This window comes from Botrytis deweyae, assembly GCF_014898535.1.
Source record: "Botrytis deweyae strain B1 chromosome Unknown BDEW_010, whole genome shotgun sequence".
Taxonomy (NCBI): Eukaryota; Fungi; Ascomycota; class Leotiomycetes; order Helotiales; family Sclerotiniaceae; genus Botrytis; species Botrytis deweyae.
Window position 1 is genome coordinate 238,472 of NW_024066217.1, and position 22,561 is coordinate 261,032.

Genomic DNA, 22,561 nt, shown 5'->3' on the forward strand with positions numbered 1-22,561 from the left:
CACCCACCTTTCATCCACCATTCCTCAATGGGAAGTATCCTATATTCGGACCTAGTTGATATCGTCTTCTCATAGGGCCAAAGGGGCACCAACTGGTAGCCGCACGTGTGCATGTACGTTCGTGGGCGGGAATATGAGCTAGGTAGATGAATGCAGGAAAAATAGCATCACTCCATTCGATATCCAGAAATAGATTTTCCAATTCTTCCCATGGCTGAAGATGATTATTGTACATCTTTTCGACATCTTCATATATAGGTCATGAGCATGCAACCATTACCTCACTTTCTTCATTGAGGCTCTCGAACATCGAAACAAAAAGGTCAATTTCTTAGTCCCTCCCTCCCCGCATCGTCGTCGTTAGATTGTTGTCTCTACCTAATTCAACATCTACCACCCGCACAACCCACTCATTTACTCAAGGTCAAGCTGGACTTGATTTGAACCGACACTCATTAATTTTATCAGTCCCCCCGGTCTCGCCAATCACCTACGCTACTAACCCCAGTCTCTCATCGCAATATCACGCACTTCGAACCGAACTCACACTCTCGCCGCCCCCACTATTATCTACTGCTGGTACAGTACAAATACAAATGTCAACACAACCCCCCAACGCTCAATCAGCAATCAGAACGACGAACGTCAACATGGCTGTCGCTCAACCCAAACCAAAAGCTCCCAAAGCTGCTCCTGCTACAAAAGGAAAGATGCAAATGCATAGACGATCAAGGACAGGTTCGTTCGACTTTAATTCATCTCAATTCGATATTCTTTGATATCTCTCATCGTCCGACTTTATATACTGACCTTAGCTATCAAGGTTGTTACACATGTAGATTAAGAAGAAAGAAGTGTGATGAAGGTGCCATAACTTGCAGTGCTTGTAAGCATCTAGGTTTACGATGTGAATACAAGAGACCTTCGTGGTGGTCAAACAATGAGTTGCGCCGCCAGCAAAAAGAGCTGATCAAGACTATCATCAAGCGAAAGAAGCTCACGGAAAAGACAACCGCACCATCTCAAGCTCAAACACAACAAGTCATGTCATCGAGTATCGATACCCCTCCTGGACTTACACACTCATTACCTACCTCTGCAACATACTCCGACTCCTTAGACCGCAATCGATCATCATCAATTGATTCTCAATTATCTCTCTTTGATTTCAATGCCCCTCCCATGGCCGATTACACGGCTTACAATGCGCAAATGCACTCATCGCATTCTCAATACGCAATTTATCCGGAATACTCACCTTATGAGATTGATGTAAAGACAGAACGACAAATGTTTGTTAATGATGTTCCTACTCGCCGCGAATCAACCATCTCTACCTTTAGCACGTTCCATCCACCACCACCACCCGAATCGATGCTACCATCCTTCCCAATTGATCATGAGTGGGACACTGTATACAATGAAAGACATGAAGTATTAGCAGAGGAAGCATTGAACATGAATCTCTTCGATTTCTCCCACGGTCCACCGTCATCATTCCGCCAAGTTGCCATTGAATTGGATGAGGGTGATCAAAGACTTCTCGACCATTTCGTCTCAGATGTTTTACCTACCATATTTCCAATTCTCGAAAGCAACCAACATGGTTCCGCACGAACAGATTACATCCTTCCAGCACTTCAAAGCAACAAATGTTACCTACACTGCTGTCTCAGCATTTCTGCTCAACATTTCAAATCCACCATGAACATCCAAGGAGAACAAATCGATAACGATATCATGCGCCACCGATATGCAACCATCTCCGAACTTTGTGAAGCTCTCAACCGCGACACTGATCACGTATCGATATTGGAAGCTACATTGGGAATGATCTTCTTTCAATGCTCGGTCGGTCGATTCGACGACTCTCTCCCCGATATCCCATGGCATCAACATTTCCAAGCTGCGATTTCTCTCGTTCAAAAACTCGAATTGCCACGTCTCGTCACCGAATCGCATGATCTGATGCCTTTCAACATGACTTTGACGGCTTGGATCGACATCCTCGGTTCGACCATTCAAGGCCGTGCACCCACATTTGCTCACACATACAGAGAAAAGCATTTGTCGCAAACCAACTCATCTCTCGGCTTGAGAGAACTCATGGGCTGTGAAGATCGCGTTTTGTATCTCATTTCTGAAATCGCATGTTTGGAAGCTCTCAAGAATGATGGCATGGATGACATTCAGCTTTGTCAACACGTCCATGCTCTCGGCGATCAAATCGGACTTACGGAAATCGGTGAAACCGGTCCCCGTGTTCCATTCAATGCTCATGGTATTCTCAGTCCCAAGCAATTGAGCAAGAATATGACTGCTGCTTTCCGTCTCGCAGCTCGTATCTATCTCTGCAGTCTCGTTCCTGGCTTCTCCCCAAGTCAAGATAGCTGTGTCGGGTTGGTTAACAAACTTACACAAGCACTTGAATACATCCCCGCTGGACCCGGAGGCTATGATCGTAGTCTCGTATGGGTTTATCTCATTGGAGGATCTGTCAGTACTACTCATTCTCCCTTCCGTCACCATTTTGCCGAGCGTCTCGCTGCTCTTGGAGATTTCGCCAACCAAGGAAGTTTCGGTCGTGTATCGACTCTTCTTAAGGAAGTCTGGAGTCATGTGGATGGGAGATACAGTCCTGGTGGTGGTGAAGCACATTATGTCTCCTGGAGAGAGGTAATGCAGATGAAGGGTTGGGATTTCTTGTTGATCTAGAAACCCTGACTTGGATATCTTCCACTGGTATGGAAGATGGAAAAACTTCATATTGCAGTGCTATGATATAGTAGTGATACTGTATCGAATCATCACGCCGGGCATTGAGCCCATCTAGTTACCTACTAGACCCCAGACGAAGCGAGATTTTCATGAGACATGGAAGGATTAATGGATATGTAGTACTATGAGCTACGAGATGAGATGAGAATGAGAGATACGTGTACGGTGTTAAGAGTTAAAAATCATTGAGATCAACGAGGGAAAAGACAAGATGACGACGAGGAAGATTTTTCATTCTGAGGGTTTTTTTTTTGGTTTTCGAAAGCATACCATGGATTGCATTATCATTATCATTTGGCATACCCCATTCATTTTTCTCCTTGGCAAGCAACGGCGTTACGGCAGATTAAGAGAGAATCAGAGATACATGTATGTGTTTGGAATCACGCGAGGAAGGGAGGAAATACCAGTCAGTAGGCAGGCAGGCGTTTAGAGGCATTTGTGTGTTTTGTTTTTTGTTTTTTTGTTCAACCTACATACCACCGTTTACTTAACTTTCGTTGAAACACTTTTGTATATTATTATCCTAACTATTTGGGAATGAGAAGAAGGCTATAGAGCTGGGGGATCTTGGGGAAGGAGGAGAGGATTGAAGATGCTTCTGGGATTATTTGTATAGGGTTCATATTATAGTATTTGCATATGGGTTGAGCGCTCACGCTGCTCCCCTGTTAGGGATTGGGATTGGAATTGGAGTGGATGAACAAGTAAGGAATAGGAATTCAAAATATTAAAAGATATTGAAATTGAAATTGAAGTTTGATGAATGATATTTGTGACATTTTTCAACATTCGGTTACTCACCTATATACAACATAACAAGCTATCTGCTATTTCCAAATATGGAATCTTATAAAGATATATCATTCTCTTCTTTCTCTCCTCTTCTCTGATATATTTTTTTGATAAAAATCGATCATAGATATATACCTATGTTACCTCGACTCCAAGACCCCAACACACCGGACCAGACCAGCAAACCATACCTCTAAATTCTTCCTCTCTTGTCTTTCCTCTCCCCTCTGCAATAAATACTCTGTACATCATATCCCACCCACATACCGATCGATAATCCAGAGTAGCTAGCTTATTCGCGCATACTAACCAGCACCTGATTAATTACAGATGATTAACCTCAATCATAGATAAGTAGGTACCTAGTATATCCTCCCCACCGAGCGATCAAAAATCCGCAGTAATTAGCTGAATGTATATATATACGTACATACGTACATACATACATACATACATACATACATACATACATACATACATACATACATACATACATACATACATACATACATACATACATACATACATACATACATACATATTGTATATTAAGCATTAGAATTAAGATTAAACATCACATTAAACCCCGCATCAAAATCCGCATCAAAATCTACCCCTCCAACTCCTCCAACTTCGAGATCTCCTTTCAGAAATTTCCCACTCACACACTCACACACTCATACATTTATATATTTATACATTTATACATTTATATACTCATATACTTATATACTTATATACTTACACTCAATACCAACAAAGCTCAACCTCACCTCACCTCACCTCACCTCACCTCACCTCACCTCACCTCACCTCCAATCTACAAACCTCCCTCCCTCCCCCCCTCCCTCTCTACCTCTCTACATCCTCAAACTTCTACACCCGCACCCACACCCGCACCCATACTCGCCACCTCTTTCCTTTCCTTCCCTTTCCTTCCTTTCCTTCCTATCTTTCAATTATTCCTATTCCATCCATCCATCTATCATCCCTATTCCATCCCTCAATCATTCCTCAATCATCCCTATTCCATCCCTATTCCATTCATCCATCCATCCATCCATCCATCCATCCCATTCCGAAAAGTTCCCTCAGAGTACCTATTCCTCCCTCCCCTCCAATATCCCTCCAACATCCCTCCAACATTCATCCCTCCAACATTCATCCCTCCAACATTCATCCCTTCAACATTCATCCCTCCAACATTCATCCCTTCAACATTCATCCCTTCAACATTCATCCCTTCAACATTCATCCCTTCAACATTCATCCCTTCAACATCCATCGAGGTCCATTCAACATCCCCCTATTAATACCATATCATTTCATTTTATTGCACACCTCACGGTAGATATCAGAAACCGAATCTCTCCCCCCTTTCCCTTCTTTTCTCTTCTCTTCTCTTCTTTTCCTTTCCTCCTCAACCCCTCAACCCCCCCCCCCCCCCCCGCGCTCCCTCCCCAAACCATCGTCACTTATCACTTATTTATCACTTACTTATCACTTACTTATCACTTACTTATCACTTACTTATCACTTACTTATCACTTACTTATCACTTACTTACCACTTACTTACTTATCACTTACTTAACCAGATCGTTCATGAAAATCAAGAGAGAAAGAGAGAAAGAGAGAAAGAGAGAATGAGAGAATGAGAGAAAGAAATCATATCATTCACCACATCGATCCTCACTCACGTACACATTCAATATGATATACCTACAGATACTAGGTAGGTACCTACTAGGTACCCAGGAACATAAACATCAGCTGATATCAACATGGCATGGCATGACATGACATGATCGAGAGGAATCGGGTCCGCTCCCCTGTATCAAACACATACACACCACATTTTTAATGATAGAATTGAATCATTCACCTCATCAAAAACAGAAAACATAAAATGCTTTAAAAGTTGATTGATCGATCGATCGATTGATTGACTGATCATCGCTTCCCCATCTAAACTACTGTACACCTACACAAAATTGTATGTAGGTCGACTAGACTGGTACTGTACATTCCTCTCATCCATCCATCTTTTCCTCGCAATGCCTGTTCATTCCCAATCAACTCGCTCAAAACTCCTTTTGCCCATCAATCCATCTACAAATAATCTCACGACTTCCCAGCTCCTCTAACAGCCGCAATCCAATCCTCTTCTCCCATTCCCTCAGCACCAATCCCCCCTTGAAGAACTTCCAAAATTTCTTCATCATTACTAACACTATGAAGTTTGCTTTCCAGAGATCCAAAAAGTGCCACCGCCGCTCTAACCAATACTGAATCGCCTTCAAAAACTGTTACATCCCATAATCTACTCGCATTATCAAAGGATATCGAGCTCGTGAATAGAGAGACAAATGTATCACGAAGATAAACATCTGGATTAAAGTTTAATCCTTCTGATGTGAGATGAGAATGAAGACGTGGAAATTTTTGTGATAGGGTGGTGAGGAAGAGGTCATAAACACGAGAAATGGCGCCGGGGTCATTGGTATGGAAGGAGAGAGGAAGAGGTCGATTGAGAATATTTGAGAGAGCTTGAAAAGACGAGGAAGGATCGGGAAGGTTGAGAAGAAGTATGGCTGCGATTGTCTACTCAAGAATTAGTTCTCCATTTTAAAGCAAAAAGGTAGAGATTAAAAAAGAAGAATTGTTACTTACACTTGTTCCATGTACGTAACCCACATCACTCCTGTACATGGAATAAGCTTTGAGAACATCCATTAATGCCACATGCAAAGGACCCTCGGGTTGAAATATTCGTAGTTCAGGATATGTCTCCTTAACATCTCTCTCAATACGTTCAAGCCAACCTTTCTTCCTCTCCTCTTCTGCACTTAATTGAGAACCGCTCTTGATTGTCGTTTCTAAAGCTTGAGCTCTTCGAAGGGCAGCGGTATATGATGAATCCGATAAACCCAAGGGATTTCCAATCGCTCGTAACCATACGGCTCCACGACTTCTTGGCGCTATACCTCTCCACCATAATTCTCTCGTTCTTCGTTGTCTTATCACGTCATCCCAGTTGGGTAAAACATGTTCTTCCCAAATCCGTAACAAAGAACTTGCTGTGTCATCTCTGCAAGTTGATTTGCTACGTTTTTCGGATTCTCTCTGACGTTCCACTTTCTCTGCTGATGCCATCATCTTTTGATATTCTTTAAGATGTCGTCTTTCCTCAGCTGGATCCTTTGGCGGAAGCCATGATGGTCTTGTCCTCGAAAGAACGGCTTCCTTCTCCTTTGATATAGGTAGCGGATCAATCATCAGTTCAGTTCTTCGTAATGGAGGCAATTCAGCGAATGATGATTTCACTCTTGTTGGCTTGGCTGAACGTTGGTAATTATGAGTATCGGAATCCCTTCTTTCTTCATCCTCCGCATATGCCTCCAACGCTTCTGTCAAAGCCTTTGCCTCTTCACTCAAATCCGACAAAGCTTCGTTCCAACTCTTTGCCCGAGGTTTATTAGAATTAAAATGATTAGTTGAAAATTGTCCCGTCGTTACTCCTCGTGTCATGATCGCTCTTGGTGATCTAAGTTCTCCCTGTTCTGCCGGCTTGGCAGAAGTTCCATTTCCAAGTGGCTTTGTTTTCTCCTTCGCAGGTCTCTCAGGACTCGTCGATGCTGATGGTGCAGCACTTGCTCGTTCTTGTGGAGGCCGCGGCGATATTGGCACATTTTCCAGAAGACATTCGTCAGGTACATCATCTCCATCATCCTCATCACATTCCTTTTCTAACTCTTGTATAGTCTTTCGTTCTCGATTCGAAACCCAACTGCCCCTTCTTCCTTTCGCGGAAGCTCCGGATATACTACTTCTTGGACTTGCGCCAATATTTGGGCTCAAACTTCGCTGTCGTGTAAGTGTAGTGGGTAATACAGGTGCACTGGGACTACTCAATCCTCTTCTGGTTTTTGCTGATGAACTGGGTACAGGCACAATGGCCAAGCCATCCGATGCCGCATTTCTTATCTGTGACCTCAATGTTGGATAACCCTGACGACTTTTTGTCGTTGATGTCAAGTCTCTTGGAATTCTAGTATTTCCTTGGGTCGCAGACATGGGAGTTCGTTGTTGTTGTCGCTTTGCTTGACTTCGCAAATCAGTGGTGAATGTTGAGGAATATGGATTTGTCGACATTTTGACGGCGAATTCCCCAATGTCCGAGTCAATTCTTGATTCGTCGTCGAGTCCAATTTCTTCGAAATGATTGACGTCGGAGAGAATTTCATCATTATCGGATTGGTAAGAGGAATGGAATGAGGAGGATTTCGAGGATTTCGATCCCGTTAACTCGGGGGGTGAACCAGGCATTGATGTTGGATAACCCGCATCATTTGAATAGATCATCGCATCTTCAAAAGATGGAATTTGAGGGTAGTGGTTTTCTCGTAAGGTAGCTATTTTGGCGGTATTGAATTGAAAGCCGGGATGAAGTGGAGGGGGAGGAGAAGGTGGAGGCGGTATGATGATTTACCGTTTCGAAAAGATGAGATGATACCTGCTCCCCCTGATTATGTTATGCTATGTAGGTATTTATGGATTGTCGGGTTTTGAGGCTTGTTCCGAAGGAGGTAAGGAAGGAATGGAAATTGATTTAGATTCGAATCTTGTGATTTATCGACGTGGAATTGGATGGAGAAGTGAATTGGCTCAAATCGAAGTAGAACAAGAGCTTTTTGAAAGCTTGATTGATTGATTGATTGATTGACTGATCGATTGATCGATTGAACGAGAGTAACAAAAGCTAGGAAATAAATAAAGCCTTTTTAAAAATTAACGATTGTAATGAATGGAATTTGTCGTCCAGGTGGTGATGGAGGTAGTGAAAATGAAATTGATATTATTTGTTGATGTTGATGTACCGGTATTGGATTGCAAAGAGTGTTGCTGCTGTAGAAGCTGTCGGGTCGAGTTTATTCTCAAATGAAAAAGATATTTTGTTTTCGCTCGTCTTCGGTGAGGGGGAGGGAAGAGATATATTTTATGGGTTCGTACTCCGTAATGAATTCGTTTCTAGATAAGGAAGGAAGGAAAGAAAGAGAGAAAGAAAGACAGAAAGAGTGTGAAGCAAGCAAAGCTGGTGGGTGTATAATGGAAAGTGTTGGATTGATGGATGGATGGATGGATGAGATGAGATGCTTTGGAGCCAACTTTTTCGATAGAATGAATTGGAGAAGTGGTGATATGAAGTGTAAAAGTCGTGTTTGAAGTGGTGAATTCTGAAGTTAAAAAAAAGCAATAACTTGTAAAGAAGATTCAATGTCAAGAATCCACAAACAGCAATTGCGAAGAAATGATAATGATAGTAATAACAATATAATAATGATAATAATAACAATAATAATATTTACAACAGCAACAACCAAAAAGAAGCCCTCAAGTATGATTTCCCACTTTCGTAATGAACAAGGGTCAGAGAATTTCGAGAAGTCGGGTCGCGACCTCAAGTCTGTAAGGATTAAGTTGATCTTTTAACTTTTTAATGTGGTCGTAATGATATTCGGTGGATCATTTCAAATGCTTCATTTAGCAATCGGTGGGTCGTGGACTCATCTCATCGATTCATAGACTGGTGGACTCGTGGAAGAAAGATTCGAACAAACTGGGGATACTACTCCCTCCCCTGATTCTGATATATTTGGAAGAGATGGTAGGAGGTGTGTGTATGTGTTTGTATATATATGGATGTATATGAGTGTATATATAAATGGATATATGAATGAATATATCAATATGTGTATGAATGTGTATATAAGATGAGAATACGTTTATGGATTCATATATACATACATATATATATATATATATATATATATGAATGATGAGTATGTTGTATAGGAAGGAGTATATGAATTAGGAGTATATGAGTACTAGGTAGTATCTGCAATCTGAATATAAAAAGATATTCAATAATATAAACAAAGACAGATAGATAGGGTTAAGTAGTCAAAGTAGTCAAGGTAGTCAGTCAATCAAGGAAGTCAAGGAAGTGAAGGAAGTCAAATATAAAAGTTTATATTTCAATCGAATCGATCTCTCTTCTCCTCTTGAAACATTTCTTATCTCCATCTCCATCCATTGCATCTACACATACACCCTCTTAGTTGACGATCATCATCATCTCACCAGTGAAGTGTACTATCCCAACCCAAAAGCCAGAGATTCCACCGCAAGTAAACCAGTCTCTCGTTCCCGTTGCTACCGATCTCTCAAGAATTAAGTTTAGAAGTATAGAAGTTTGGAACCCGTTCTATCAATGAAGGAGCAACTAGTCGGTAGTTCGTCGCTAGTAGTTCATGGAGAGATAAGAGATCAAACACATCTAATAGCGGTGAATGCAACATTGGATGAGGGAGCAATCGAGAATAGACATAGGCCCATCGAAGGGTATGGATGTATGCATTATGACAACTCGGATCTTTAATTAATGATGACGGACGGCTCAACTTGTTTTGCATGCAATGAGCAATGAGATGCAACTTTCCAAGGCAGCGAGTATTTTCATATCGTACAACTAATCAACTATTGGGGAACTAATTAACTACATAGGAGTTAACTAATGCTGATGAATTTATCAGGGAAAGTATTTACTACTTATTTATTAAGAAAATATCTAGTTTCTGTATCTAATATCTAACATCTAACATCTAGTTTTTGTATCTAGTATCTAATATCTATCCACCATCCACCAACACCATCCATCCATCCATCCATTCATTCCCCAACCTCAACTTTCCACCTCAGCATTCCCAATAACCAATCCATCCGATACCTACCTACCTACCAACTCCATAGACAGAAGAGCAAGAGCAAGAGAAAGGGGAAAACGAAGACCGGACAGTACGGATACAGTACAAAAACCGTCAACACCCAAACCACCCTTTACCGAGTAATCATACGTACCTAGGTAATCATAATCGCAATATAAATATATTAAAAAAGGTACACCTCGGAGATAAATTCAGGGACCGTACACTTCTCATTCGTCAGTCGAATCAAGTAAATCCATGGATGGGATGGGATGGGATGATGGCTTTCAAATCAAATCAAATTCAAAATCAAATTCAAGATCAAATTCAAATTTTAGATTCAAATCCACCGTGTTGGCTGTTGGTACTTGGTACTTGGTAACATATACCTACCTACATATATACATACATACTACTTGGAGTCTATTTATTATCTATCTACCTAGTATCTATCAATCCATCTCTTTCCCTGAATTTTCACTCTCAATACCTCCGAGCCTCCCTACCTATCCGAATACTCAAATACCCGAATACCCAAATACAATTAATTATATTCTCCTATCTATTTCCTACAGCAAAACCTCTCTATAAGGATCCCCCCTATAAGGATAACCTCTCTATAAGGACATATTTTTCGGTTCTAAGAATTTTCAAGGTTAAAAAAAATCTATATCCTTAAAACCCCTTTATTAGGATATCCTTATATTTTCCGGTTCTAGAATCACATATATCCTTATTAGATCAATAAAATCATTAGGATCTGAGCTATTATATAAAGAATCTAGTTATATTTTGTGAAAATAGAAAATTTTCCGAAATTGTTATAGAATATAACCCGATTGGAATTAATCGGGGCTAATCGGAAACTAATTATTATCAGGTTGATATTAATCGGATACCTCTATATAAGGATACCTCTATATATCCTTAAAAAAGACTACAAAAACCGGTATCCTTATAGAGAGGTTTTGCTATATCTATCTCCCATCTATTTCCCATCTATTTTCCATTTATCTTCCATTTATCTTCCATTCATCTTCCATTTATCTTCCATTTATTTTCTATTTATTTCTCATCTATCTCCTATCTATCTCCTATCTCCAAGCCCTCCATTCAATCCAAAAGCCACAAGCCAAAAGACCTTGATCCTCTCTACCTCTCTACCTCTCTACCTATCCACCTACTAGCTATCCATCCCATCTACCCATTCACACCATCTATCAACCACCTACGTAATCCTCATAAGCCACTTACTCACCAATCATCCATCACATCCCATCCCATCCCATCCCATCCCATCCCATCACCTCACCTCAAATTATACTATAATATACTATATTACACTACCTACTCGTACAATACAATACAATACAAATTATAATACATAAAAACCATGCATTCCCCATCCCTTCCTCCTTCCAACAAGGAAGAAGCTTGCCAGCCAATCAACCATCACAGTCACACACTACACTCAATGACCCTCTTCCATGATTCCATGATTCTATGATTCCACAATTCGACAATTCGACCATCCATGGAATACTTCCTACGGAGTAGTATTCCTATATCGTAGGCTATCAGAGAGTGAAATATGTACTCCATATATATATCGTGCGGAGTATACCATCTGCTAGGTATGTACGATATGATCGGTATGACATGTACGATATGGAATCAACTTAACGTGAGCAACTTTATATTTTTTCATTCCATGCTATGGTGGAGCTTTCCTGGCTGGGGATTGTAATCTCATCCATGCCACTAGACCAGTACCTCCCTATCTACTTTCGACTTCTGTATGTAAGTTACCTAGGTATATGTATATATATATCTCTCTTATAAAATTATATACCAAAAACGAACAAACCCCCCAATATTTCCCCCCAATAACCCACCCACCCCTTCATTCCACCCACTAATCATCCCTCCAATTTCCATCTTGAAAAAAAAACACACACAAAGGCTCCAGTACTTCCAAGTACCATCAGAAAATCTCGCAGATCAAACATAAATCTATTGCTAAGAAAAAGGGATGGTCGATGAGACTCGATGGTGCTAGTCTCCATGCGTGCTAGCAATCTACCCAGGCCAGCTGAAGGACAAATATTATTCTCCATCTAATTTCGGTACGTCCCCCGGAGACAGCGGGAAAAGACGATACACGGTAACGCGGGACAGGATTTTTTTTTTCATTCGTTAGGTCTAGGCCCAACAGCTACGAATTAGCTATGGCGTCCAAATTTCCTTTCGAGTTTCTGGCTACATGTAGCTTGGTTCGCTTTGTGATCTTTGCGTCGACCTTGCTCCCGAAAGAGTCGTTTTGACTCTGGTTACTTTCTTGTGAGACTACCTAGGTACGCACTGTTAAGTGTGTGTACCATGATTAAAGTTGTGACCTCCTGTATGTTTCTCGATTAAAGGGTTTTCTGGAAGACAGGCATGGAAAGGATCTTGGGCTGGGTGTGCTCAAGTATTGACTAATAATACTGGTGCGGGCAAAGTTCGGTGGAGGCCTATTGAAGATTCAAAAGGGGAACGAAGCTTCAGTGAAAGAGTTCCTCCCTCCTTATGCGAATTCAAATGCGGAATGCTCCCATCCAAAAGATTTATCAATCCTCGACACTTATTTCAATCGTCCCGCAACGCATGGATGGTATAAGACTTTGGATCTTAACCTTGTATGTATTCTGGAATGTTCCCATGGCTCAAAAGAATTTTACACCCTGTTGATCTTCCTGTCCGAAAACTTGAGCTTTTCCCTTCTTCACCAGTATCGCCAATGCTTTTTGTAATATTTCCGTATCTAGACCGTGGAATTCTATTGCCAATCCATCTGTTAGCATACTCTTCTTCCAACCCAGATAGCCAGAAGACAAAAATAAATAACATACCAGCACCCCTGCCTCCCTCTCCCTCAACCAACTCATAAAGTGTCAACACACTCCCTCTCTGCCCCGTCTCATCAACCCATTCCTCAATAACCCTCGCCCATTCATCTACCTTCCTCCACCATACCCAACATATATCTCCACCTACTTTCCCATTCCCCCCTCCGCCAATCCACTCCACTCTCCCCTCCTTTCTCATAAACTCCAATACCTCTCTCAACCCCTCTTCATCCAATCTCCTATTAATCCTCTCATTTCTAAACAACTCGGAAGATAACAACGTAGAAACCGTAAGACGAAACAATCGATGAAACGCAAAATAGGAAAGGATTAAATCGCTCCATTTGCGAAGTTGCGCATGGAGAGTCGAAGAGGTAGGTTGGAGGGTGAAGAAAGGAGGAAAAGAATGTTCGCGGGGAAATTTAAAGGTTTTGGCAGATGTGGCAGAACTTTGATTTTGAAGAGTACTCATGTTGAGTTGCGGATTGAGTTGTGATGTGATGTGATCGCAGTTGCGATGGAGAGTCAGAGTGGGAGCTTTGGTGGAGGGGAGCTTGGTCAGCCTTGTGTGGTCCATGCGTATCAAGGCTAGTCAGGTAGCCTTAGTTCCGTGCTGAAGTCATGATTGGTATTTCGTGTTTAGATTGAAGAATCGAATACAAAACATGAAAAAAAGAAAATAATAATATTTTACAAATGGCGAAGAAAACAACTAACTCAATTACTCAAAATAACGATCCTCCAAATTCAAAATCAAACATACACCATCATCAAGCTACCATTCTTAACAAACCTCCTCTATCCTCTTTCAGTCTTTCCTTGCAAATTCATCCTGCAAACTTTACCTACACACTAGGAAATCCTAATAATTTGGCCTGGTTAAATGTAAAAGCATTAGCCAGAGGATACGCATTTAGTAAAGCGTCAACACGCTTTCCAATGGAATTTTCAGTTGCCGATACCGTTCCATCTGAAAGTGTAACGTTATCATTTCTGGCGGCAGGTCCAAGATCATTATCAAGGTAGCTAGAGACTTGGGAGAGGATGGTCGAGGAGCGGGTGGTTAGGAGGGTAGTAAGGTAGACGCGGTAGGTTGATGCCCACTGAGAAAGAGGAGTGTTAGCTTTTCTCTTGAAGTTGAAAGGAGAACTCATGAGATCCTATTGGTGGAGCAATCGATTGTGGACTTTCTTATTGTCCTCGTATCAATCAAGGACAAGAAATATGATATAATGGTGCGCAAAGGGGTAGTAGGTAGTACTTACGTCTGCTTTAATACCAGTCGTGGTGGTACCATTGGTAGCTCCAATACCCGCATCAGCACCAATAACCGCATCGATAGCAAGTAGTGCCTTGTAAATACGGAGATTGGTGCTTTGAAAAAGATTCGCAATGGCATCATCGTTGGTTATGGCCATTGCCACGGCTAATTCGGAAATATACGCTAACTTCTCATCGTTGCTGGTATAACTTTGTTGCAATTCACCGGTGAGGGCTTGTGCTTTGACGGTGCTTATCTTTTCGTTTGTTAGTGATGTATCTTATGATCTTTGGAGCAGAAATTACCTTTTGATCTATTCCAGCATAGTCGGGATTGATATCACTAGGAAGTGCACTATATTTATATTAGAAAATCCGTGGACATTTGAGGAGGTAATCTGTAGACTTACTTCCAAATCGTCTGTAGCCTAGATTTTCCTGCATTGACAGTATCTGGCTGATCAAAAATAGTCTTGAAAGCTGCACAGTTGCTGTTGTTAACTCTACTTGCGAAGAAGCCTTGTAGAATTGTTGATTCATCTATAAATAATGACATTAGTCTGGTGCTCTCATACTACTTTTAAAATAGAGACTCGATACTTACAAACACTATCTACGCCAACGGCTAAAGATTTGTTAGTCAAAAGTTACAGTATGCCAGTCCAATATTTGTAAGAGCTGACTATCCGTTCGAGACAGACACTTACTAGGAGCATTCGCTTTCCAATCAATTCCTGATCCAGCCTTTGTATACCCAACCGCATTTGAATTTATCAATTGAGAAACAAGCGCTTCATCGGTAACTTTTTTAAAGCCAAGTGCGGGACAGGTCGTTGCGTTCACGGGAGTATCTTGCAAAATATACCAGTATTCTGTTTGAGTACCTGCTTTGCTGACTAGAGTAGATGCATCTTCATATATTAGGTTAGCTAAATTACAATTTTTGGATTATTCGTGGTTTTCACGAGTTGTGTACAAACCAGGAATAGAAGGAACATCCACCGAGCCAAAAACACACGAAGTGGCAGCGTCAAACGAAGTAAATGATCCGGTGACTCGTTTGGATATCTTTGAGTGTAGATTGGTAGTAGATATGCGACCAGCAATCGATGGTGGCAGTTTGCGAGTTTGCAAAGTAGTTTCGTTGGAGAGAGAAGGCGAGATATCGCCAGAACCAGAGTATTGATAACATGTAGAGCAATTCCCTCCTGTGGTGGCTGTACAAGCGGCAGATGAAATGATTGATGTGGATGAGGGAGATGAGGTTGAGGAGGGAATGGCAGTTTCGGTTGGATTACTTTCTGGAGTTTCTGGCTGGGATGTTTCGATGGGATTGGGTGATTCGGTTGGTTCGGAGGTTTCCACTGGTTCGGATGGCTCAGATGGAGATGGAGATGGAGATGGGGATGGAGTAATTTCAGGCTCTACGGAAGAGGGAAGAGATCCTGTGGAAATGGCCTGCGAAGTGAATTCGGTTTCTGGAGTTGATGGATTAAGTTCGGGGGTGGAGAGGCTGGAAGGAGCAGGTGTAATTTCGGGTTGGGTGGAAGATATAAGGGAGCTGGTTGAAAGGGTTTGAGGGATTGCTTCGGAGATGGGAGATGAAGGAGTAGCTTCGGAAGATGATGGGTTGGAGGGGGAAGGTGTGATTTCAGGTTTGGTGGAAGATGTGAGGGATCCGGTGGAAGTACTTTTAGGGATGGCCTCGGAGATAATACTTGAAGAGATGGATCTGGAAACCGAAGATTCCGAGGAAGGCGGTGTGATTTCGGGCTGGATGGAAGATGTGAGGGATCCGGTAGAGATTACTTGGGATGTGGGGGTGGAGGGAGAAGGCGAAGGAACAATTTCTGATTGTCCGGAAGATATATGAGTTTTGGGAGAGGTTGCTTGCGAAGTTGATTCGGGGACCGAGGTAGATGGGACGAATCCAGAAGCAACACTCGATGAAGTAGATGAAGAATGTGTGATTTCGGGGATTGAAGAAGACGCTAACGATTGAATTGAAATCCTGGAGGTGGTTATTGGTGAGGGAATTGTATTACTCTCGATAGTACTACTAGAATGTCCAGCGGAATTAGTTGATTCGCCAAAAACTGAAGAGGTAATCACTGAAGAACTGGAAATTGTGGTTCCGGGTGTGATTTCGGGGATTGAATTGGAAGAGAGGGAAGAAATGGAAGATGTTTTTGTTGAGGAGGAGGAGGAGGAGGAGGAATGGATATCTGCACTGCTTGGGAGTTCTGAGATCGTTGCGGGAGTTGTTTCGCTGGACTCGGGGGATATGCTTGATTTGGTTGCGGGGAGGGATTCTGGAGGTGAGGAGGGAGTCGGTTGGAGGGTATGGGATGTTGAAGGAAGGGATGTGGAAGTGAGGATTTTTGTTCTGCTTGAGGGGGAACTGGTGGATGAGAGACTAGAAGTATGGATACTGCTGCTAGATGAATGATCGGTTTGTGATGTACTTTTCTGCGAGGAAGGTTCCAGTGAAACGGATTTTGTGGGGGTGGATTGTGAAGGCGTGCTAGTTAGCTCGGGGGTGTGGGAAGATACCTCCAGGCTTGAAGTGGAGAGTTGAGTGGTTGAGAGGGAAGATGGGATGGTACTTGAAGATGGTTTGGTTGAGGTGGAAGCGTCGGGTGTGATGGTGGGAGTGTGGGTGGAAGAGCTTTTGGTTGAGGAAATGGAGGAAATGGAGGGGATGGAAGTAGTGCTAGTGCTAGTACCACTTTTCTTTGTTGAAGTTTGACTTGAGGAGAGACTGCTGGGGGAAGAAATCTTCGAGATGATACTAGAAGTTGTGGACTTTGAAGTTGGAGGTAGGAGTTCTGTGGATTGCGAAATGGTGGCTACCGAAGTTGTTTTGGGAGTTGCGGAGGATGGACTCGTGTTCAAAGTCGATGATTGGGATGTTATTGAGGTGGTTACTTGAGATTTTGAAGTCGTGGTTATGGAAGTTGTCTTGGGGGTTTGGGAAGATAGACTGGTTAGGCTGGTCATGGAAGAGCTTTTTGTTGAAAGGCTGCTGGAAGTGGCAGATTTTGAAGTAGTGGCTGAAGGTGTTGCTTTGGGAGTCTCAGAAGCTACACTTGTCTTGATGGTAGATGTGGATGTGGAGGATTTTGAAGAAGTGGGAATTGTCTGTGTAGTTTTGGAACTAGTGGAAGTTGCTGTCGTTTTCGGAGTTTCTAAAGATAAACTTGTCTTGGTAGTCGATGATTTAGATGTAGTAGGGGTAGTTTGTGTGGTCTTCGGACTCGTAGTCACAGAAGTCGGAGTTGGCTTTGGAGTAGTTGCTGTGGTTTTTGGACTAGTGGTTGCTTTTGCTACAGATGTTTTGGTTCGAGTTGTTTTGGGAGTTGTTTTCGTTGTAACTTTAGGAGGCTTCGGTTTGGCCGCATCCTCCACTGCTCGGTTCTCTAGACTCACAGAGACAATGGGTGCTTGAGGATACAAGTCGTTGCTGATGGTGTATGTTTCTCCATTTTCAAATGTTGAGCTTCCTCCATAAGTTCCTGGATCGGAAGGTTCAATGCACTGGGATACGATATCCTGGAGTGCTTCCGTGCAATGCTCCAAGGTTGAACTGGAGGTATCACTGCGCTCAAAAGAGATCTACCTCAATTAGTATGTCGAATTAAATCTTTCTTAGGTGTCTTACCTGGAAGTCTGAGAAGTTAACACTCCCTGAAGTCTTCCCTGATACATTCACCGAACAAAACTGGGAGATCTGATCTTCAGAATTGAGGAATGCAGCTAATTCCTCTCCAGAGGGATCCCCAGAAGCTCGAGTTTGGTCATTGCAGACTGCAGCAAAAGAAGTCGATATACAAGAAAGAATGAAAGCGGTTCTGAGAACCAAATTGAGAGGAGACATGGTAAAGACTGAATGTAATATTGACACCAGAAAGGAATGACTGGGAATACCAATGAAAGAAATTTCAAGGAGAGAAATCTAAGGAAAGAATGAGAATGATTTACGAAATGGAATGACAGGTATTATCAAATATCTATATATGCGATACCTGGGAGTGTGAGTTTTTGGATACCCCTTAGATAGACGATATAATTTTCCATTGCCGAAATGATGCTCCAGAATCTAACGGGATGGATGAGAAGAGGAATCATTGAGAATCCTACGACACGACGTGAGTATTACACTTTTGAGGCACAGCTTGTGAATGTCACTGACAGAAAGTTATACAGCTTTCTATCATAGTGTAATGAGATCCAGGCAATCGCTAACTAGAGGAGAAATTGAAGGAGGAATCTCCCAAAGATTGTTGTTGGTCATTTGGATATACTTACTGTATCAAAGTGCCAACGGATTCTCAGTTTTGGGAACTGAAGATATTCAGAAACCATAGTATGTATGATCGTTCTATCCATGCTGGAACGTCTTTCCTGTACCAGTAAGGCTGAACCTGGCCACGATACGGAAATTTCCCTTCACCAATGTTACATGACTCGAAGGAATGTACGATGCAATCCTCTTACCGAATGTACGGACCCGTTTTCTATATAGAGAACTTTTCGGAACTTAATGTTGATTATATTGTAAATTTGCTCCGAGTTTTCATTTGATGATCTGGTGGGTAGGCTGCCAGTCAATAGCTTTTGATTCGTGGACCCAGTTGGAACTTTGATACTGTTCAAAAGGTTGAGTGTATAGAGAATTCAAATGTTTGAATTATTGCAAACATCCAAAACCATAAATCATCTCTCGTAAATCAAAAGCTTCAGTTTACCTAATTCCATCCAAACAACGAATGTACATAATTACTCACTAACCCACCCCTCAGCATTCTTTTTTCTTCGCGGTATCCCACATGCAGTTTCAGGATGTTGGTTCACATGGCTGTACATACCCGTATAATAATACATCATGATGAAAATAGATCAAGAGGGGTTCTTTAGATGAATAATGTAAGCTCGCTTGAGATAGGTTGTGTACCCCGTATATGAAGCACCAATCAGAGATGTTTGGATGACGACTTCCAAGTTTGCGAAATTAAACGTTTGATCACGACAACGACCAACTGTTGGTGACTATAAACAGAATTGAGATTTTTGGGTTGTTTTCTGGGGGCGATTTTAGATGTGCTTTTCCGTCTGTGGTGTGGTGTGGTCTGGCTGGTTCTGATTTGCGGTTCTTCTTGATCGTTTTCTTCGTGTTGGTGAGATGAAGAAATTGTCTGCAGAATACTAGATTTCCTTGAGAGGGAAGTTTGGCAAAGTAAGGCCGGTTCAATTGATCCTTTTGATTCAGTACCACTTGGTATCTATTGCCGATTCCGAATTATTGCAAAAATGAGTGATGGGTGCTCCTACACCCGCCCCCCCTCATGAGATGGAATCATTTTCAAGGACTTAATTTGCCTCCAGAGTGCAGCGACAAAGTCTCCTACTATTAATATTAGATCGAGAAAACGTAAGGATACGGTCACATCCGGAATCATTTAATCCGACATTACTCACAGGAGAAGGAATAGATGTCCTTAGGAACAAAACGGTTTCTATGGAATGCAACGATGTAAACTTCCAATCCTGTGTGCGGCGAAGATCATCTTCCCCGTTCATGGAACTGTTTTTCTCTGCTGCCTTTTGCGGTTGGCTTCATGTTGTGAGTTTCGAATCGGAATACTGTGATTCTCCAAAGAATATACGACCCTCAATCTCCCTTGGACATAAATTTTACCTTCGAGTCGATACTATTCAAAAATCAATAAAGAAGATTCAAGGTCAAACTTTCACAAATAAAAGAGCCGTCTCATAGCATACGACATGGACCTCCCACTGACCCCATTGCGTAAGAATTGAGGGGCATATCCCAAGAGGTTATTGCGCAACAGTTGGCCAGCAAATGGATCGACTCTTTTTCTCAAATTCCTCTCCTATTATTCAACAGAAAACTTTCAGAATGTTTCTCAATGTGGCTTTGATATAAATGCGAGAGTTAGTAAGACGCTCTTCATCATGACTTCCTCTATGCCGTTCCCTTACACAACTTCATACTCGTCGAATTCACAAACATTTGTTTCCAGAACTTTTAATAACCTATCTACCCACTTTTTCACACCAGATCTATGATCAGATATCTGGTGTGTATGTATGTTGTTTCAAGATCTTACAAACGAACGCAAATGGAGAAATGGTTACGAATCGACATAAATTTCTGATTGGTTATCCGTGAATGTATTGTGGAGAAAAGTTGATATGGGGCTCAATCATCAGTCTTTCAAAGTTTGAGGTTGGATGAGCTAATTATAGAAATATCAAAGCCATCAGAATTTACTTCGATGTTGAAGAAGATCAAAAATTGTTAAGCGATTTCTTCGATTGGTAACTACCTACTCGTAGGTATTGGCAGTTATGTATCAATGTTTGCTACAACAGAGGCTTGGGTAAGATCCATGTCACTTTTCCATAGCTATTCCAGTATTTGGCTCACGATGATCAATATATTTGGACAAATGGTCTTGTTTCATGTTTCTTCAACATGGTGGTCGGAACACACATCCACGTCCTTGGATAATCAAGAAGCGTTGTGTTATCTGCTTATCTATACCAATATGCTTGAAGCCATGCCATTACCATGGAACCGATAGATAATCTTCAACCTGATCTATAACATCATCGTCTACGAGTACTTTGTAAGGTTGAGGTTGTATCGAATTACTAAGTACAAGCATTAGTCTTGTTGAGATGTAACCTCACAGCACTAACAAAGACTCTTCAGAACCAAACTGGATTCCGAGATGTGTGAAATACATGATCTTCGCTCTTCGGTCTTTCGGAAAACAAGAGGCTGTAATTGAATTTTCTACGAAGTACACGACAATACGAAATCTTAATATGTTCCCTGTAGCGATCGATAAGGCGTTCGTTTATCGACGCTCGACTATCGTTACACATCCTCACATCCTCGAGACATCCAAGCTAACTTTTGATAGCTTTTTTTTTCTTTCCATTTCTTACTAAACATACATTAGGTGCGACTAGTTAGGACCACGTAGACACTCGGTGATATGAGCTTTAAAGTTACGAAACAACATACCAAAATACCAGACAACGAACCAAGCAGACTCATGAAAGATATCCCCATCTCGTTTTGGGTAAGAGATTCTGAGTCAACCATTTCATCCACTGGCATATACTTTGCTTTTTGACAGGAAATTGGTTAGAGAAAGTCTAATAGAAAAAAACACATACCTACGTCTCGTATCTAGATATGCCGTCGTTATCCAGTCCATACATGTTCTCTATCACACTCGAGCTAAAGTTGGAATTATTGGTTGTCTCACGATGCCTATCCAACAATTGGTAAAGTTACTCTCGTACCTAAATATACAGACATGAGATCAGAGATTCAAGTATGCAATTTCGAAAATGTTCAAGAGCGCAGAGCCCCGTGCGACACGCTTTGCATCATTAAGCTTTTTGACGGTCCGCGGGGTAAAATTTTGATTGCGCTTGTACTCCGTACATATTGACTTTGTGATAGCTCGGCATCTGTTTGTTGTCAATCTGTAGATAATCACAAACGCACGCAAATTCTGAAAGCATCGATGGATAAGAATGACAAGTAAGCATACTACTAATCGACTAAATTCAGCCCTGCACGCGACGTCGTGAAGAAATCTGCCAGCCCCCAAAAGTCTGACACGAATGTGGGGGGTACAGCCAACATCTACAATGATGCATCACAATTATCCTCGTTCTACATAAGCTGAAAGGACGAGACAGGACAAACTTCAAACAAGCAATGTATTTATGTATGCAGCATTGGGCCAAGCTATACGAAGGTCGGCACGCAAAAGGGGCACTAGGGGTTTAGCGGATCATCTCTAGTATCCGTGCTTCGGAACATAGCGCGTCGAGGATGTTTCAGCAACGGAAACAATCGTCCCTTGTTACGTGATCGACATGGAGCTGGAAAGCATGTTTTGGGTGTTGTTGTGCAAGGCTCGAGAGAGGCTTGGTCGTTCTCGTCAGATGAAATGTAGGTATATGGGAGGAAAATGACTAGTTTGTCTTAGTGTGGATGGATCTGTTGGTGTTGGAGAAACTAGTG

General features: G+C 41.8%; 4 protein-coding genes across 4 annotated transcripts; 2 read left to right on the forward strand and 2 right to left on the reverse strand.

The window, feature by feature from the left end:
• Nucleotides 1-596: 596 nt before the first annotated feature.
• On the forward strand, nucleotides 597-2,715 carry EAE98_005168 (uncharacterized protein; the record flags this gene model as incomplete). The annotated part of the gene is made up of 2 exons (XM_038952789.1): nucleotides 597-738; nucleotides 824-2,715. 2 exons carry the CDS (start codon nucleotides 597-599, stop codon nucleotides 2,713-2,715), a joined length of 2,034 nt encoding a protein of 677 aa, XP_038810631.1.
• A 2,335-nt stretch (nucleotides 2,716-5,050) lies between these two features.
• Nucleotides 5,051-9,312, reverse strand: EAE98_005169 (uncharacterized protein). Its single transcript, XM_038952790.1, has 2 exons — nucleotides 6,246-9,312; nucleotides 5,051-6,176 (listed from the first exon to the last, which is right to left on the reverse strand). The coding sequence occupies exons 1-2, from the start codon at nucleotides 7,935-7,937 to the stop codon at nucleotides 5,697-5,699; spliced, it is 2,172 nt and encodes a 723-aa protein (XP_038810632.1). The 5' UTR covers nucleotides 7,938-9,312; the 3' UTR covers nucleotides 5,051-5,696.
• Nucleotides 9,313-13,992: 4,680 nt separating this feature from the next.
• EAE98_005170 (uncharacterized protein) lies at nucleotides 13,993-18,364 on the reverse strand (the record flags this gene model as incomplete). The annotated part of the gene is made up of 8 exons (XM_038952791.1): nucleotides 13,993-14,330; nucleotides 14,493-14,744; nucleotides 14,794-14,842; nucleotides 14,898-15,027; nucleotides 15,092-15,112; nucleotides 15,195-15,398; nucleotides 15,468-18,102; nucleotides 18,149-18,364. The coding sequence occupies 8 exons, from the start codon at nucleotides 18,362-18,364 to the stop codon at nucleotides 14,073-14,075; spliced, it is 3,765 nt and encodes a 1,254-aa protein (XP_038810633.1). The 3' UTR covers nucleotides 13,993-14,072.
• Nucleotides 18,365-18,571: 207 nt separating this feature from the next.
• On the forward strand, nucleotides 18,572-18,854 carry EAE98_005171 (uncharacterized protein; the record flags this gene model as incomplete). Its single annotated transcript, XM_038952792.1, has 2 exons — nucleotides 18,572-18,635; nucleotides 18,694-18,854. The coding sequence occupies 2 exons, from the start codon at nucleotides 18,572-18,574 to the stop codon at nucleotides 18,852-18,854; spliced, it is 225 nt and encodes a 74-aa protein (XP_038810634.1).
• Nucleotides 18,855-22,561: the final 3,707 nt, after the last annotated feature.

Bases quoted from the DNA above. Each gene is read 5' to 3' on its own strand.
- EAE98_005169 (XM_038952790.1), bottom strand. From the start codon at position 7,937: ATGATCTATTCAAATGATGCGGGTTATCCAACATCAATGCCTGGTTCA. The intron at 6,177-6,245 runs GTAAGTAACAAT...ATTCTTGAGTAG, and splicing joins GTTACGTACATGGAACAAGT to ACAATCGCAGCCATACTTCT.